General features: G+C 38.6%; 1 protein-coding gene across 1 annotated transcript in view; it reads right to left on the bottom strand.

The window, feature by feature from the left end:
* Window positions 1-201: 201 nt before the first annotated feature.
* The window catches only part of ZNF485 (zinc finger protein 485), a 31,653-nt gene continuing 15,461 nt past the window's right edge, over window positions 202-16,393 (bottom strand). The window contains 8 exon segments of the mRNA XM_059899622.1: window positions 202-2,820; window positions 2,823-2,898; window positions 2,900-3,234; window positions 8,342-8,391; window positions 8,393-8,432; window positions 8,910-9,036; window positions 10,887-10,973; window positions 11,373-11,522. Of these exon segments, the coding sequence (XP_059755605.1) occupies window positions 2,072-2,820; window positions 2,823-2,898; window positions 2,900-3,234; window positions 8,342-8,391; window positions 8,393-8,432; window positions 8,910-9,036; window positions 10,887-10,973; window positions 11,373-11,522 (1,614 nt within the window). The 3' untranslated portion in view covers window positions 202-2,071.

Genomic DNA, 16,393 nt, shown 5'->3' with positions numbered 1-16,393 from the left:
TAACAACTGTTTTGGCCTTTATTTTTCCAGATCTCTTTCTATATATATGTGTGTGTGTGTGTGTGTGTGCGCGTGAGCGCATGCATGTGCACGCATGTATATATTAACAAAAAATAGCTTCATTTTCTAAAATACAAATAAGACCATAATATATAAAAGCAACTTGCTTTTTTTAAAGTTTACTTACAACGTTGTGTTAGTTTCAGGTGTACAACATGATTCAGTCATCATATAAATACATATTCTTCTTCAGATTCTTTTCCATTATAGGTTATTACAAGATATTGAATATAGTTCATTGTGCTGTACAGTAGGTCCTTGTTGTTTATCTATTTTATATATAGTAGTGTGTATCTGCTAATCCCAAATTCCCAATTTATCTCCCCCCCAACCCCGCCTCAGCTATCCCCTTTGGTAACCATAGGTTTGTTTTCTATGCCTGTGAGTCTGTTTCTGTTTTGTAAATAAGTTCATTTGTATCATTCTTTTAGATTCCACAAATAAGTGATATCATATGATATTTGTCCTTCTCTTACTTCACTAAATATGATAATCTCTAGGTCCATCCATGTTGCTGTAAATGGCATTATTTCATTCTTTTTATGGCTAATATTCCATCATATATATGTGTATCTGTATACCACCTCTTCTTTATCCATTCATCAGTCAGTGGACACTTAAGTGGCTTCCATGTCTTGGCTATTATAAATAATACTAAAATGAACATTAGGGTGCATGTATCTTTTTAAATTAGGGACTGCTGGATCATATGGTATCTATTTTTAGTTTTTAAGGAGCTTCCATACTGTTCTCCATAGTGACTGTATCAATTTACATTCCCACCAACAGTGTAGGAGGGTTCCCTTTTCTCCACACCCTCTCCAGCATTTATTGTTTGTAGACTTCTTGATCATGGCCATTCTGACTGGTGTGAGGAGATACCTCATTGCAGTTTTGATTTGCATTTCTCTAATAATTAGCAATCCTGAGCATCTTTTCATGTGCGTATTGGCCATCTGAATGTCTTCTCTGGAGAAATGTCTATTTAGGTTTTCTGCCCATTTTTTGATTGGGACTTCATTTTTATTCTTTTTAATTGAGCTGTATGAGCTGTTTGTATATTATGGAAATTAAGCCCTTCTCAGTCACACAGTTTGCAAATATTTTCTCCTGGTCCACAGGTTGTCTTTTTGTTTTGTTTATGGTTTCCTTTGCTGTGCAAAGTTTGATTAGGTCCCATTTGTTTGTTTTTGCTGTTACTTCTTTTTCCTCAGGAGACTGACCTAAGAAAACATTGCTATGACTTATGTCAGAGAATGTTTTGCTTATGTTCTCTTCTAGGAGTTTTATGGTGTCTTACATTTAAGTCTTTAAGCCATTTTGAATTTATTTTTGTGTATGGTGTGAGGGCATGTTCTAACTTCATTGATTTATTACGTGCAGCTGTCCAGCTTTCCCAACACCACTTGCTGAAGAGACTGTCTTTTCTCCATTGTATATTCTCACCTCCTTTGTCGAAGATTAATTGCTCATAGGTGTCTGGGTTTATTTCTGGGCTCTCTATTCTGTTCCATTGAGCCATGTGTCTGTTTTTGTGCCAATACAATGCTGTTTTGATTACTGTAGCTTTGTAGCATTGTCTGAAGTCTGGGAGGGTTAGGCCTCTAGCTTTGTTCTTTTTTCTCAGGATTGCTTTCACAATTCTGGGTCTTTTGTGGTTCCATGTAAATTTTAGGATTATCTGTTCTAGTTCTGTGAAAAATGTCATGGGTAATTTGATAGAGATCACAATAAATCTGTAGATTGCTTTGGGTAGTATGGCCATTTTTACAATATTAATTCTTTGCAATTTGCTTTTTTAACTTATCCAGGTATCATGGAGATATATCTATGGTTGTATATAGAGCTCTACCTCATTCTTTTCACTTGCTACATATTAGCATTTAGGTTCTTGCTACATTTAAGTTCTTCAAATATTTCACTAGTACAAACCATACTACAATGAACATCCTCACAAGTGAGAAGTTTTCCAGGATACAGGCTCACAGAATATATTCATTAAGTGTATAATTTATTGAATGTCTCCTCCTTGATGGTAAAAAAGGAATAAACTATCTCTGCATGATTTACCAAACGAACTACATTTGATGGCTCTTTCTTTGTTATGAATTTTCTTATGTTGTTTGAGGCTTGAATTCTGAGGAAAAGCCTTCCCACATTCATTACATTCATAAGGTTTTTCTCCTGTATGGATTTTCTGATGTTCAGCAAGGCCAGAGCTATGCCTGAAGAATTTCCCACATTTCTTACAGCGATAGGGCTTTTCTCCAGTAAGAATTCTCTGATGTTCAATAAGGGCTGAGCTCTTCCTAAAGGCTTTCCCACAGTCATTACATTGATGTAATGGGGTTTATTGATGGGGTTTATTTCCACTATGAGTCTTCTGATGTCCAGCAAAGGATGAGCTATACCTGAAAGATTTTCCACATTTACTACAGAGATAAGGTTTCTCTCCTGTATGCATTCTTTGAAGACTAAGAAGACTTGAGGTTTTCCTAAAGCATTTTCCACATTCATTACACTGACCCAGTTTCTCACCAGTATGTATTCTCTGATGTTACAAGACAGCTGAGTTATCCCGGAAAGTTTTCCCACATTCATTACATTTAAATGGCTTCTCTCCACTATGTATTTTCACATAATGAGCAAGGCCTGAATTCTGAGCAAAGGCTTTCCCACAATCATTGTATCTGTAGGGTTTCTAACCAGTATGAAGTCTATGGTGACTTAAAAGAAGAGAATTATTTCTGAAAGTTTTCGACATTCATTGCATTTATGGAGTTTCTCTCTAGAATGAATTTTCTGATGATTAACAAATGTTGAGTGCTTCTTGAGGAAATTTCCCACATTTAACACATCTGAAACATTTCTTGCCTATGTAAATTTCATGATGATTTAAAAGGGATGAGCTGCTCATAAAGGCTATCCCACATTCTTTACATTTATGGGGTTTCTCACCAGTATGATTTCTCTGGTGGCTAATAAAGGAGGAATTATATTTGAAGACTTTCCCACATTCCTCGCATTTATAGTGTGCCTTCTCTATGCAACTTCTGCCTTCCCAATCCAGGCTTCTTTCCATCATGACACTTTTTGTTTGTTCTCCCAAATCAGATCTCTCAGAAGTATTTTGCTGTAGGGCTGACATCTTTGTTTCAAATATGTACTCCTGAACTGAAAAAAAATTTTTAAATTCAGATGTTCTCTATGTTGAAACACTGAAAATGAGAGCTGCACATGGATAAGAATAACGTTCTATTCTATACAACTAAAGGTTATGTAAAATTAATTCATCCCACTTGTGATTCTTGCTAAGAAAAGATGGCAAGACTAAAGATAGGAGAAGTAAATAGGATCTAAGGAAACAGAAGTTATAAATATTGTGTTTAAAGAATGCAAGGAGCATCTAAGAAGTTGGTAAGTTAGGAAGGTAGCACAGGAAACACCAAAAAAGAAAAAAAGATAAAAATTTGAGGATAAACACAACTTTGGGGAGAAAACCAAGTATCACAAAGCAAGCCAGGATTACCAGGACAGACTCCTATAAGGAGGTACATTTGAGAACATTGTAATATAACACTGTACATCTCCAAGAATTTGAGAATAACATTCCTCTGTGAGAATTTAGCAGAGAACCAACATTTAATGGCTCAGATAAAGATATACACACACACACATATATTTATATTTTTATTTTTATATACATTTACATTTATTAGCCTGAAGAGAAATTCCATTCATCAGATACTAGAGCTAAAACTTATTTTTTTAATGCAAAATTGGAGGTGAAGTCTGCTAATAAACAGCCCAGACCCTTCAAATGGCCTTTGATGGGATATGTATTTAATGTGTAATGATTAAGCTAGAGAAAATGTCAAGATTCTGATTGTAAAGGTAAGTGGAGGCAAATCAGTCATATGAAGAGAAAGGCACTCATGGATTCATGTTCTGTGACAAAGGTAACTTTGCAGAGCAGCGGTGAAAAGGAGACTACATTGGCATATTGGGGGGAGGGAGGAGTAAACATGCACCCTATCTCATACCATGCACAAAAATCAATTCTAACAGGATGGCAAATCTAAATGTAAAAGACAAGCAATAAAGCTTCTAAAAGTTAACACAGAAGAGTACCTTTATAAACTTGAGGAAAGGAAAGATTTATTAAACAGTACACAAAACACAATGACAAGAAAGGAGAAGATTAATAAAATAGAGCTCATTAAAATTAAAACCTCCTATTCATCAAAAGGCCACTATTAGTGAAAAGCAAACCACAGAGAGAAGGGCAATACCACATATATAATCAACAAAGAGTTTTTTTTTTAATAGACACTCCATAAAAGATGACATATAATGGCCAATAAACATTTGAAATATCCTCCACCTCATTAGATATCAGGGATATGGATATTAAGACAAAATGAGGGACTTCCCTGGTGGCACAGTGGTTAAGAATCTGCCTGCCAACGCAGGGGACACGGGTTCAAGCCCGGGTCTGGGAAGATCCCACATGCTGTGAAGCAACTAAGCCCATGCACCACAACTACTGAGCCAGTGCTCTACAGCCCATGGGCCACAACTACTGAAGCCCGTGTGCCTAGAGCCCATGCTCTGCAACAAGAGAAGCCACCGCAATGAGAAGCCCGCACACCGCAACAAAGAGTAGCCCCAGCTCTCCGCAACTAGAGAAAGCCCGCGCACAGCAACAAAGACCCAACGCAGCCAGAAATAAAGAAATAAAGAAATAAAGAAAGAAAGAAAGAAAGAAAGAAAGAAAGAAAGAAAGAAAGAAAAGTAAAATAAAATTCTAAAAAAAAAAGACACTATGAGATACACAATACACCTAAAGAACAATTAACTTCAAAGGACTGATGATATTAAGTGTCGACAAGGATATGGAACAATGAGTACTCTCACACACTGATGATGGAAATATAAATAGGTACAAAACTTTGAAAAACTATTTGGCATTATGTACTAAAGTTGAATATATGCATATCCTATAAACTAGAAATCCCACCCCAAAAGAAATGTATCCACATATGAACCAAGCAATAACATATATGAAATGTTCATACCATTTGTAATTCTCAAAAGCTAGAAACATCCCAAATATCCGTCCAAAATATGAGATAATGAAATACTCTATGGCAGTAGTTTTAACAGCCTGGTCTCCAGATCAGTAACAACAGCATCAGCATCACCTAAGAACTTGTAGAGATTTTCAATCCACATTTCAGACCTAATGAATAAAAAGTGCCGAGGGTGGGGCCTAGCAATTATGTTTAAACATGCATTCTAATGATCCACAGGAAGGACAATGATGAAAATGAATGAATCTCACAAAATGTTACGCATAAAAAGCCACATCAAAAAAATATATAGTTCCATTCATATAAAGTTAAAAAAACAGCCCAAAATAAATTACAGTGTTAGTTCAGGGGGAGGAGGAGAGTGTGGCTAATGATTGGAAGGGATCAGGTATGATTTAGTAGAGTACTGCCAGTGTTCTCTTTCTTGAGCTGAGTGCTGGTTACATGAATATTCATTTCAAAAATACCAATTTAGACCATATATACATAAAATCGACTCTTCTATATATGTGTTAAATTTTAAAAAGGTTTTAAGAAAGAAAAAGGAAGGTTAGCTTATGACTCTCTTAATACTTTGATCAGAGAAATCAAAATGCAAATTGCAAAATATCTAAAAAATAATGACAATAAAAACTACAATATAACCAAAACACTGCACAAACAGAAGTTTACAGCTTTAAATATTTATGTTACATAAATAAGAAGAAAAATCAATGAATTAATTAATGAATCAACTATAAAAGGTTAGAAAAAGTAAATAAACCTAAGGGAAAAAAAAGAAAAAGGAGTTAAAGATTAAAAAATAGAAAACAGCAACACTAGTAAATACATCTAAGAGTCTATAAAAAGTAAAACAGAGCTAATGAAGGGGGGAAAATAGGGAAAAAACAAATAAATAATGTAAGAAATCATAAGAAAGTAACCATGAATATACAGGATATATGTAGAATCATAAAAGTCTACTTTGTTCAATACTATGCAGATAAATTTGAGAACTTTATTACTGGATATTTTTTAGGAAAATGTAAATTACCAAAACTGTTTCAAGAGAGAGCAAAAATCTAGTTGGCCAAGTTACTATATAAGAGAGAATACTGCTAAAGAATTACCCCCCAATTCCTCTCCCCTGCTCCCTACCACAAAAAACAAGCTTTAAAAAAAACAAAAACAAACAAAAAAAACCCCAAACCTTCAGGGAACCAGTTATCATGTGAATTAAATTTTAACAAAGAATGAAAATAGGAAGGATCAAAAATTTTCACAAAAATTATTACAAAATTTAAATCAAAACTTAATGAAAATGGCCCAATGAAAAAGAAAAATATAAACAAATTTCTTGTAAGTATCAATGCAAAAACTTACATAAAACATTAGCAAAGAGTATCATCTACTGACATGTTAAAAGAATAATGTAATATGCCATGACCAAGTGGGGTTCTACTAAGAATGCCAAGTCATTAAGATAATTAAGAATAAAATTTACCATATTAACAACCAAAAGGGAAAAGACAGACGTCATCTCCATATATGTTGAAAAGGTATTTGATAAAATTCAATATCTATGCTGAATTTAAAAGAACAAAAATTTCTTAATAAAAGACATGGATTAAATACTTCCTTGTATAATAACGTGTATCTATCCCAACCCAATACCAAAATTAAAACAGAAAGAATAAGAAAGACTGAGTTACTACTATTACTCTATAAATCTACACAAGCATTTAGGGGGGAAATGTTCAACATAGTGAAAACAAATGGAATTACTGAAAAGCATTAAAACACACACACACACACACACACACAAAATTCCAGTTATAAAATAAGTCATGGCAATGTAATGTACAGCATGGCAACTCTAGTTAATAACACTGTAGTGCATATTTGTAAGTTGCTAAGAGAGTAAACCTTACAACTTCTCATCACAAGAAAAAAAATTTTTGTAATTATGTATGGTGACAGATGTTAACTAGACATATTATGGTGATCATTTCCCAATATATACAAATATTAAACCATTACATTGTACACCTGAAACTAATATAATGTTATATGTCTATTATATTTCAATTTTAAAAAAGAATAGTTTAGAGGTCTAAAGGAAAAAAAAAAACAGTTTAAGCAAGATTATGCATCACTGGTATTTTCCATGAAACACAATTATAAAAGTTTCCCTGAAGATGATATAGGAAAAATGACAATTCACGTTTTAAAAGAAGGATACACATTTTAGGTCAGAGAAATATCCATGTTTAAAGATTTAGAAGTGAACGATGACATGGAGAAAGTGACATACATAAATTTATGCAAAGTATACACAGAAAAAAATGAGAGACAAGAGCAAATGATAAAAGAGAAAAGAAATAAAAGAAGACCCGAGGGAAAGGGAAGAAAGTGCTTCCCTATCAGTTTCTTTGCCAAAAATAGTAATCACCTGATAGTCAGGAACATATGCTTGTAACTGGAATCTGCCACTGCCCCACTGTATGATCAGGGATATGGATATTAAAACTAGAAAGGGGGGCTTCCCTGGCAGTGCAGTGATTGAGAATCTGCCTGCCAATGCAGGGGACACGGGTTTGAGCCCTGGTCTGGGAAGATCCCACGTGCCGCGGAGCAACTAGGCCCGTGAGCCACAACTACTGAGCCTGCGCGTCTGGAGCCTGTGCTCCACAACAAGAGAGGCCGCGATAGTGAGAGGCCCGCGCACCGCAACAAAGAGTGGCCCCCGCTTGCCGCAACTAGAGAAAGCCCTCGCACAGAAACGAAGACCCAACACAGCCAAAAATAAAAAAAAAAAAATTTAATTAATTAATTAAAAAAAATAAACTAGGAAGGGTTAAACAGCCATTCGTCTAGCTAACCATAGGAGAATTTGGAAGACATTGAGAATGGACAGAAGGTAGAAACAAAGTGTAGCCTGACAAGTGCCTGAAAATGGAGAGGGAAACAACACATAAAGAGACTGATTTCAGGGTGAGAAGTCAGAGGCCTGAGGCCCTTGTGAAAGGAGCAAGAGTAGAAAGAATGACAAAAATGGCAAGTCATTTGACATGAGGATGACGTCAAAAAGAGGCAACTAGTGTCAACTGCCACAGCCCTTCTGCATGGACATGGACTCTCTAAGATGAGCCTTCTGACCAAGAACTCCCTCCTCACTGTTCTGTGTGCTGAGCTCCAGGCTCACTCACCTGCATAGGTACCTGATGGAACCTCTTGTACTTCCATCCATGGCTCTTCCATCCAACTGGGTTATTAGCTTGGGTTTGGAAGAGAGAAGCCCTGTTCACAGAGAAAGAAAAGGAACATGACTGTGGTTATGAGCACAAGGAGTTATCCCAAATCTCAGTCTCAACTTGGGGGTCTACAAGGAGCATGGATATGTCAGGAAGGCCTAGAGGGTGATATCAAGGACATCCAAATCACAGTCATAGAAATGTAGGAGTGGAAGTCAGTTAGAAAACCAGGCCTCTTTGAGGACAGGAAACTCCTACTGTTGGTGGCAGATGAATGGTGACATGCAAAATTTAGAGAACTGGGCTAGACTGCACACAAAGCTGCCCATCTTAAACTCTGTATGGCTCTGACCTTTCTGAGTGAAAGGCTCATGAACTCCAGCCTCTAAGCCCATGGTAAAAACAAACAAACAAACAAAAACCTCCCATTTTAAGAGTTTAAGTACCCCCAAATCATTAACCCTGTGAAAATGCACAATTGCCCAGCAGATCAATTTTGAGTTAAAGAGAAAAAAATCCTTACCCACAAACACCAGATTGCCATAGTCCTCCAGGATCACATCCCTGTACAGGGCCCACTGAGCAGCATCCAGGTGTCTCCCTTCAATCTGGGTAAAGGCGACAGCCACATCCCCAAACGTCAGTGATGCCTGCAAAATCAAACCCAATTCCATTCACCCAGGAACCGTTGACTCCCTTGCCCCTGAGGTAGGGAGCCAGGAAGGTCTCACTGGAGAAGGAAGGCAAGACATTCAAAGTCAGCTTTTGATAGCTCAGATTGTTTATGAGGAGAAAAGTGGGACACAGTTAACGAAAGGACCAACGAGGAACATCCTCGTTATGACATCCCCATATGTCATCCCCATATGACATCCTCGGAAAGCAGACTTGCTTCAGAGGAATGAAATATTAAAAGATGAGAGGCTGGAAAGTGAAGTGATTCGTGACCCCTCACTTCAATCACACTGCCCTCCTCGTGTTCTTCCAATACGCCTATCATGCTCGTTCCTCCGGGCCTGGTGTTTGCTCATCCCTCACTTAGTAGGGATGAAGTGAAATTGCTTAAATGTCACTTCGTCAGAAAGTTCTTCTTTTCTCTTCTCCCATCTTCTACTACTTTCTATCCCATGACCCACTTTATTTTTTTTTTTCACAGGGTTTCTCACTGCCAGGCAGGAGAGGTTTAGATTTATGGTCAGTACACTCTATAATGAGAGCTCCAGGAGGTCAGGGACCACTTGGGTCACTGCTGTCTCCCCAGCCTAAAACACTGCTTGACACATGGGCATGTTCAAGGATGTGTCATTCAACAAATGAATAGAAACGCTGAAAGACATGCAAAATGATACTGGCTTTATCCTAGAATTTACAGTGATAAATATGTATTTGTTAATTGCCATTCATAGCAATAACAACCTAGTATGTACCAGGCACAGTGCTGAGCCCTAAGACATACAACATCTCTCTGTATTTCCACCAGAAATGTATAAAGTAAATCTATTTTACAGCTAAGAATACTAAGGCTCAGAGAGTTGAAAGAACTTGCTCAAGGTCACAGGCTGGTTGAGTATACAATATTAAAAAGGAGCTATAAAAAGTGGTAATGAGACTATGGAGCAAACTAGAAGAAATGGCTAGGGCATATTAAAAGGAAAAAATGGGTGAGCCTAAAAAATACACATGCAAAGGTGTTTCAAATGAAATAATTTGATTCGCTAGTGTGATAAGAATACGGGTAATCTTTAATTTTTAAAAATTTTTGTTACTCTTAGTTTGCATAATAAATACTCAACTATTTACTACTTCCTTCAAAATGTTCATTACCTCCTGTCAACTTCTCAAAGTCCTTCAAAACCCCGTTTTCTCCAGGATTAAGGCAAATTCCAACCTGGCATTCTAGACCCTGAACGTTTCCAACTTTCTCTGGGGCTAGCTCATTCATGGTTCAGATGTAACGGCTTCACTCATGTTGCAGCGCCTTCCCCCAGTCACCCCAAACTCTCCAAATATGCAAATTTCATGTATTCTTCAGTAAGAACCATAATGATCACCACCACTACCACCTCCCCACCCTAAAGACTCCTCTGACTCCTGAAGGTCAAGAGAGCACTACCATGGCTGTGTCATGTGTATTATTCATGATTAACGTAAAGCCTGTTACATCTTTTTATGCTACGTGTCTGTTTTTCCATTTTCTGAGTTTGCAATGTCTTTGAGGCAACAGCTGTACCTTATTACAAAGTATGTTTCACTTTCTAGCACTCTAGAAAGCATGGGTACCAATAATCTATTTGGTGAATGACTCTGTAATGGGTAGAGAGGACATGAAGGGATGACAGTGGGGAGAGGGGCCCCTTCTCTGTAGAGCTACACCACTCCAGGAATGGCTCAGGCAGCTTAGTCCATACACTGGGCAGAGCATTTTCCAAGCAAGAGGCATAAACCCAACTTCACTTTGAAACAACAGCGATTTCTCAGGAAAAGGAAAAATCAAACTTGCCTGGATGTGGGTTCTTGGTAGTCTTGGGGCCGTCTGTCCCCCGAACTGTTCTCCCAGGCAAGGACAAAGAATCTTGACTAAGCCAACCTGGGAAGAAGAAAGGAAATGTGAGGAAGTCCCTCCATGTTCGGTACTAGCTAGAACTCGCTCTCTGCACGCTGAACGAGAACAGTCCGCCGCACTCCCTACTCCCCACAAAGGTCGAGAGGTGAAGGTGGTTAAGGGCAGGAAGAAAGGGCACGCAACGCCTGCCTGGAGTCCCGCCTTGCAGCAAGCTCCAGGCCAAGCTCTGACCGTGAGTCAGTCAGGCACCTTCTCCAACACATGTGGAAAGTCTCGTCGGAGATTCAATCCCTGGGCCTCAGCGCAAGCCTTTAAACCTTCTGGGACAGCACGGCTCCTGGGGTTGGGGCCCCGCTCACACCTGCCCGCCCCTCCTAGCCCGCTCTTTCCTCAACCCGCCCCTCGGGGAAAGGAGGAACGCACCAGGTCTTTGTGCCCCAGTCCGGCGGCAGGCGTTCCCGACCAAGCTGGGAGGGTTGGGCCAGAAGGCTGCGCGCGCTGAGGAGCCGTGACCACCCTCACTGTAGTTACAGCCGAGACACAGGTGCAAACCGGGAATGCCGGAGCCGCGCTCTACTCAAACGGAGGCGGGCAGGGCCGGAAACGGAAGTGACCGCGGAGGCCTCTGGGAAATGTAGTCTGGGATACAGTCCGGCGTCTCAGGTTCTTCATCCTATATGCGCACGTTGGCATCACCTGGGGAGCTTGAAAAATTAATTGCGCCTTGGTCCCAACTCCACAGATTTTGCGTTAATGCTCTGGGTGTGGTCCTGACATCGGGATTTTTTAAAGCTCCCAAACGATTTTAATATTCAGCCAAGATCGGCACCCAGAAACTGATTGCTAGAAACTGATTTGGATCTGAAAAACATGTTTTAGGTTACTTTGGGGAAGCTATTTATGGTTTGTTCATTTGTTTGTTTCCAAGTAATCCTGTTTTAATTTCAGACAAAGAAAAAGCATGTTAGAAACGTATAGCACCCAGAACATTAAAAATTAGTTTGTCACCATTAACTGACACAGAAGATGGAACAAGATTGAATCAGTTTTAACAAATGTATTATTAAAAAATTCTACTTATAAAATCCAGCAATTTGACAGCTTAGGAAGGAAAAATATATCTTTCATTCAATTAGGACTTTTTATTTAAAAGAAAATTCCTCTGAATGGAGCATTCATTCACCAACCTAACAATGATTAACCAATGCCCCAGTATGTGCCACTCACTGTTCTAGATGCTAAGGATAAAGAAGTTGTCAAGGACTCCCTCCTTCACCAAACTTTAGTCAGGATCCTGTGAATCCTCTTCTCCTCTAGACCTTGTCTTTGGCCTGCTGAATCCAATTTTAGTAAAGAATCCTGCTAAGCCAGTTCATCAAGAATTCCTGGGCTTCCCTGGTGGCGCAGTCGTTGAGAATCTGCCTGCTAATGCAGGGGACACGGGTTCGAGCCCTGGTCTAGGAAGATCCCACATGCCGTGGAGCAACTAGGCCCGTGAGCCGCAACTACTGATCCTGCGCGTCTGGAGCCTGTGCTCCGCAAAAAGAGAGGCCGCGATAGTGAGAGGCCCGCGCACCGCGATGAAGAGTGGCCCCCGTTTGCCACAACTAGAGAAAGCCCTCGCACAGAAACGAAGACCCAACACAGCCAAAAATAAATTAATTAATTAAAAATAAAATAAAATAAAATAACAAATGTTCAAGTACAATTGGTGTCTAAAAAAAAAAGAATTCCCCCACCCTTGGTATCTAATCAAGTTCCTTTCTACCTCCCCTTGATACCTAACCGATTTCTTAGTAATTTTCCATTTACTCCCTCACCCTGCCAGTTGGCTATAAATCCCCACTTGTCCCTGTTGTACTGGGGGTAAGTTCAAGCTCTCTCCCTATTGCAGTAGGCTTGAATAAAGTCTTCTTTGCAGGTTTCAACCAGTGTCAGAATAATTTCTCTTTAACACAGTGAAAAAATAATGTTCCTCCCCTCAAAGACCTTACATTCAAATAGGGGGCAGGAAGACAGAGATTAAACAAATGCAAGGTAAGGAGATGGGAGGAGGATTCTTATCCAATACAGAGCTGTATGAACTGCCCTCTTTGATAAGAGATCATACAAGCAGAGTCCGAAGGAAGTAAGGTAACAAGAAGGAGTGTATCTGTGGGAAGTCTGGTCCAGGCAGAGGAAACAGCAGATGCAAAGCCACTACAGAGAGAGCATACTTGGTTTATTTGAGGAACAGAAACATGTCAATGAGGTTGGAATTCTAAAGACATAAGAAAAGACCAGATCATGTTTGTGATGACTAATTTCATGTGTCACCTTGACTGAGCTAAGGGATGCCCAGATAGCTTATAAAATATTATTTCTGGGCCCACCTATGAGGGTGTTTCCAGAAGAGATTAATATACGAATGGTGAACTGAGTAAAGCAGACTGCTCTCCTCAATGTGGGTGGGCAACATCCAATCTATTGAGAGTCTGAATAGAATTTAAAAAGCGGAGGAAGGGAGATTGGTCTCTCCACTTGAGCTAAGACATCCATCTTCTCCTGCCCTCAGACCTTCAGATGCTGGGACTTACGTCAGCATACCATTCCTCCCTTCTCAGGCCTTCGACCTCCAACTGGGAGTTACGCCATTGGCTCCCCTAATTCTCAGGCCATCAGATACAGACTGAACTACACCACTGGCTTTCCTAGTTCTCCAGCTTGCAGACATCAGATCATTGGACTTCTAAGTCTCCATAACCACAGGAGCCAATTAATTAATTAAATACACTATTGGTTCTGTTTCTCTAGAGAACTCTGCTTAATACAATGTTGGTCCTTTCAGTCCACTATAAAGACACTGGCTCTTATTTCAACTGAAATAAGAAGCCATCAGAATGTGGAGAAATCAGAATCCTCATTGGTTGTTAGTAGGATCATAAAACACTGCAGCCACTTTGGAAAATACCTGGCAGTTCCTCGAAATGATAAATATGGGGTTACCATATCACTCCGTGATTCCATTCCTAGATACCTAACAAAGAACAATGAAAATATACAACCACACAAAAATTTGTATATAAGTGTACATAGCAGTGTTATTCATTAGAGCTAAAACTGGAAACAACACAAATGTACAACAACCGGTGAATGGATAAACAAAATATGGTATATCCAAACAATGGAATAATATTTGGCAATAAAGTTAATGAAGTACCGATACATGCTACATAATCAATGAACTTTGAAAATATAATCCTAAGTGAAAGAAGACAGTCACAAAATATAACACACTGTATGATTCCACTTATCTGAAATGTCCAAAATGTCAAATTCTATAGAGACAAAAATAGATAAATGGTTGCTAGCGGATGGAGGAAAGGAGGAATGGAGAGACACTATTGATGGGTATGGAGCTTCTTTTGGGAGTAATGAAATGTTGTAAAATTAGATAGTAATTATATTAGTTTCCTAGGGCTGCTGTAACAAAGTGCCACAAACTTAAACAATAGAAGTTAATTTTGTCACACTTTTGGAGGCCAGAAGTACAAAACCAAGGTGTCAGCAGGGTTGGTTCCTCCTCAGACTTTGGGTAGAATCCTTCCTTGACTCTTCCTAGGTTCTGGCGGTTGCCATCAATCCTTGCCTTACATTCTCCCTGTGTGTCTCTGTCTTTATGTGGTACTTCCTCTTATAAGGACAGCTACTTATATTGGATTAGAGCTCAACCTAACAACCTCATCTTAACTTGATTACATCTGCAACAACCCGATTTCCAAATAAGGTCACATTTTGGAGTACTGGGGGTTAGAACGTCAACGTATGAAGGCGGGTGGAAACACAATTCAACTCATAAAATTTAGTTTTGTGTTTTGTTCCTTAATGTTTTGCCTTTAATACTCTGTAATGTATTCTTTACAGTTCACATCTTATGAGATAGGATCTAAGTTTGTCTCAAATGAATAGATAACTTTTCAGCACCATTCATTGAAAAGTCTTTTTGTTCCTCCACTAAATTGAAATGCCATCATTATCTTATGTCACACTATACAGTCTCCTAAACAAAAGTTGTGGGGATTTCTTAACCTGTGCTGTTTTCCAGAAGCAAAGGGCTCAGATAAAGTTCAACACTCTTGCTATTAATAAGGAGTGGTTAAATATATTATAGTAAATCCATATGACAATACTAGACAACCATTAAAAATATCAACATAGATATAGACATATGTTACATAAATGTGCTGACAAAATATTGTTGAGTGAAAAAATCAGTTTCCAAGACAGCCTGTATAGTTTAATCCCACATACTACCTCACATAATAATGAGAAATGCCAGAAAAGTACTCAGCAAAGATCTCCTGCAAGATATGACTCAACCTATGCCAAGTCCTGTGATAAACCTTCTATTTGAATTATCTCTTTTAATCCTCAAAGCAACCCTATGAGGTAGGTACTATTACTATCCTCAAGAGCAAAAACTTTTTGTTATAAAAATTTCAAATTATACACAACATAGAATAATACAATGAGCCACTATGTATCTATAACCCAGATTCAATAAATATCAAGATCGTGCCCATTTTCTTTTATCTATCAATCTCCCCTCCCTTTTGGTATTCTGGGAAAACTGGACAGCTACACGTAAAAGGATGAAATTAGAACACTCCCTAATACCTTATACAAAAATAAACTTAAAATGGATTAAAGACCTAAATGTAAGGCCAGACACTATAAACTCTTAGAGGAAACCATAGGCAGAACACTCTTTGACATAAATCACAGCAACATCTTTTTGACCCACCTCTCAGAGTAATGAAAATAAAAACAAAAATAAACAAATGGGACCTAATGAAACTTAAAAGCTTTTGCACAGCAAAGGAAACCATAAACAAGACAAAAAGACAACCCTCAAAATGGGAGAAAATATTTGCAAGCGAAACAACTGACAAAGGATCAATCTCCAAAATACACAGCAGCTCATACAGCTCAATATCAAAAAAAAACCAAACAACCCAATCAAAAAATCGGCAGAAGACCTAAACAGACATTTCTCCAAAGAAGACATACAGATGGCCAACAAACACATGAAAAGATGCTCAACATCACTAATCATTAGAGAAATGCAAATCAAAACTACAACGAGGTGTCACCTCACACTGGTCAGAATGGCCATCATCAAAAAATCTACAAACAATAAATGCTGGAGAGGGTGTGGAGAAAAGGGAACCCTCCTGCACTGTTGGTGGGAAGGTAAATTGATACAGCCACTATGGGAAACAGTATGGAGGTTCCTTAAAAAACTAAAAATACAACTACCATATGACCCAACAATCCCACTACTGGGTATATACCCAGAGAAAACCATAATTCAAAAAAACACATGCGGGCTTCCCTGGTGGCGCAGTGGTTGAGAATCTGCCTGCTAATGCAGGGGACACGGGTTCGAGCCCTGGTCTGGGAAG

This window comes from Balaenoptera ricei, chromosome 16 (assembly GCF_028023285.1).
Source record: "Balaenoptera ricei isolate mBalRic1 chromosome 16, mBalRic1.hap2, whole genome shotgun sequence".
Classification (NCBI taxonomy): domain Eukaryota; kingdom Metazoa; phylum Chordata; class Mammalia; order Artiodactyla; family Balaenopteridae; genus Balaenoptera; species Balaenoptera ricei.
The sequence above is the reverse complement of the archived record's forward strand: the minus strand, read 5'-3'. Positions and strand labels throughout refer to the sequence as shown.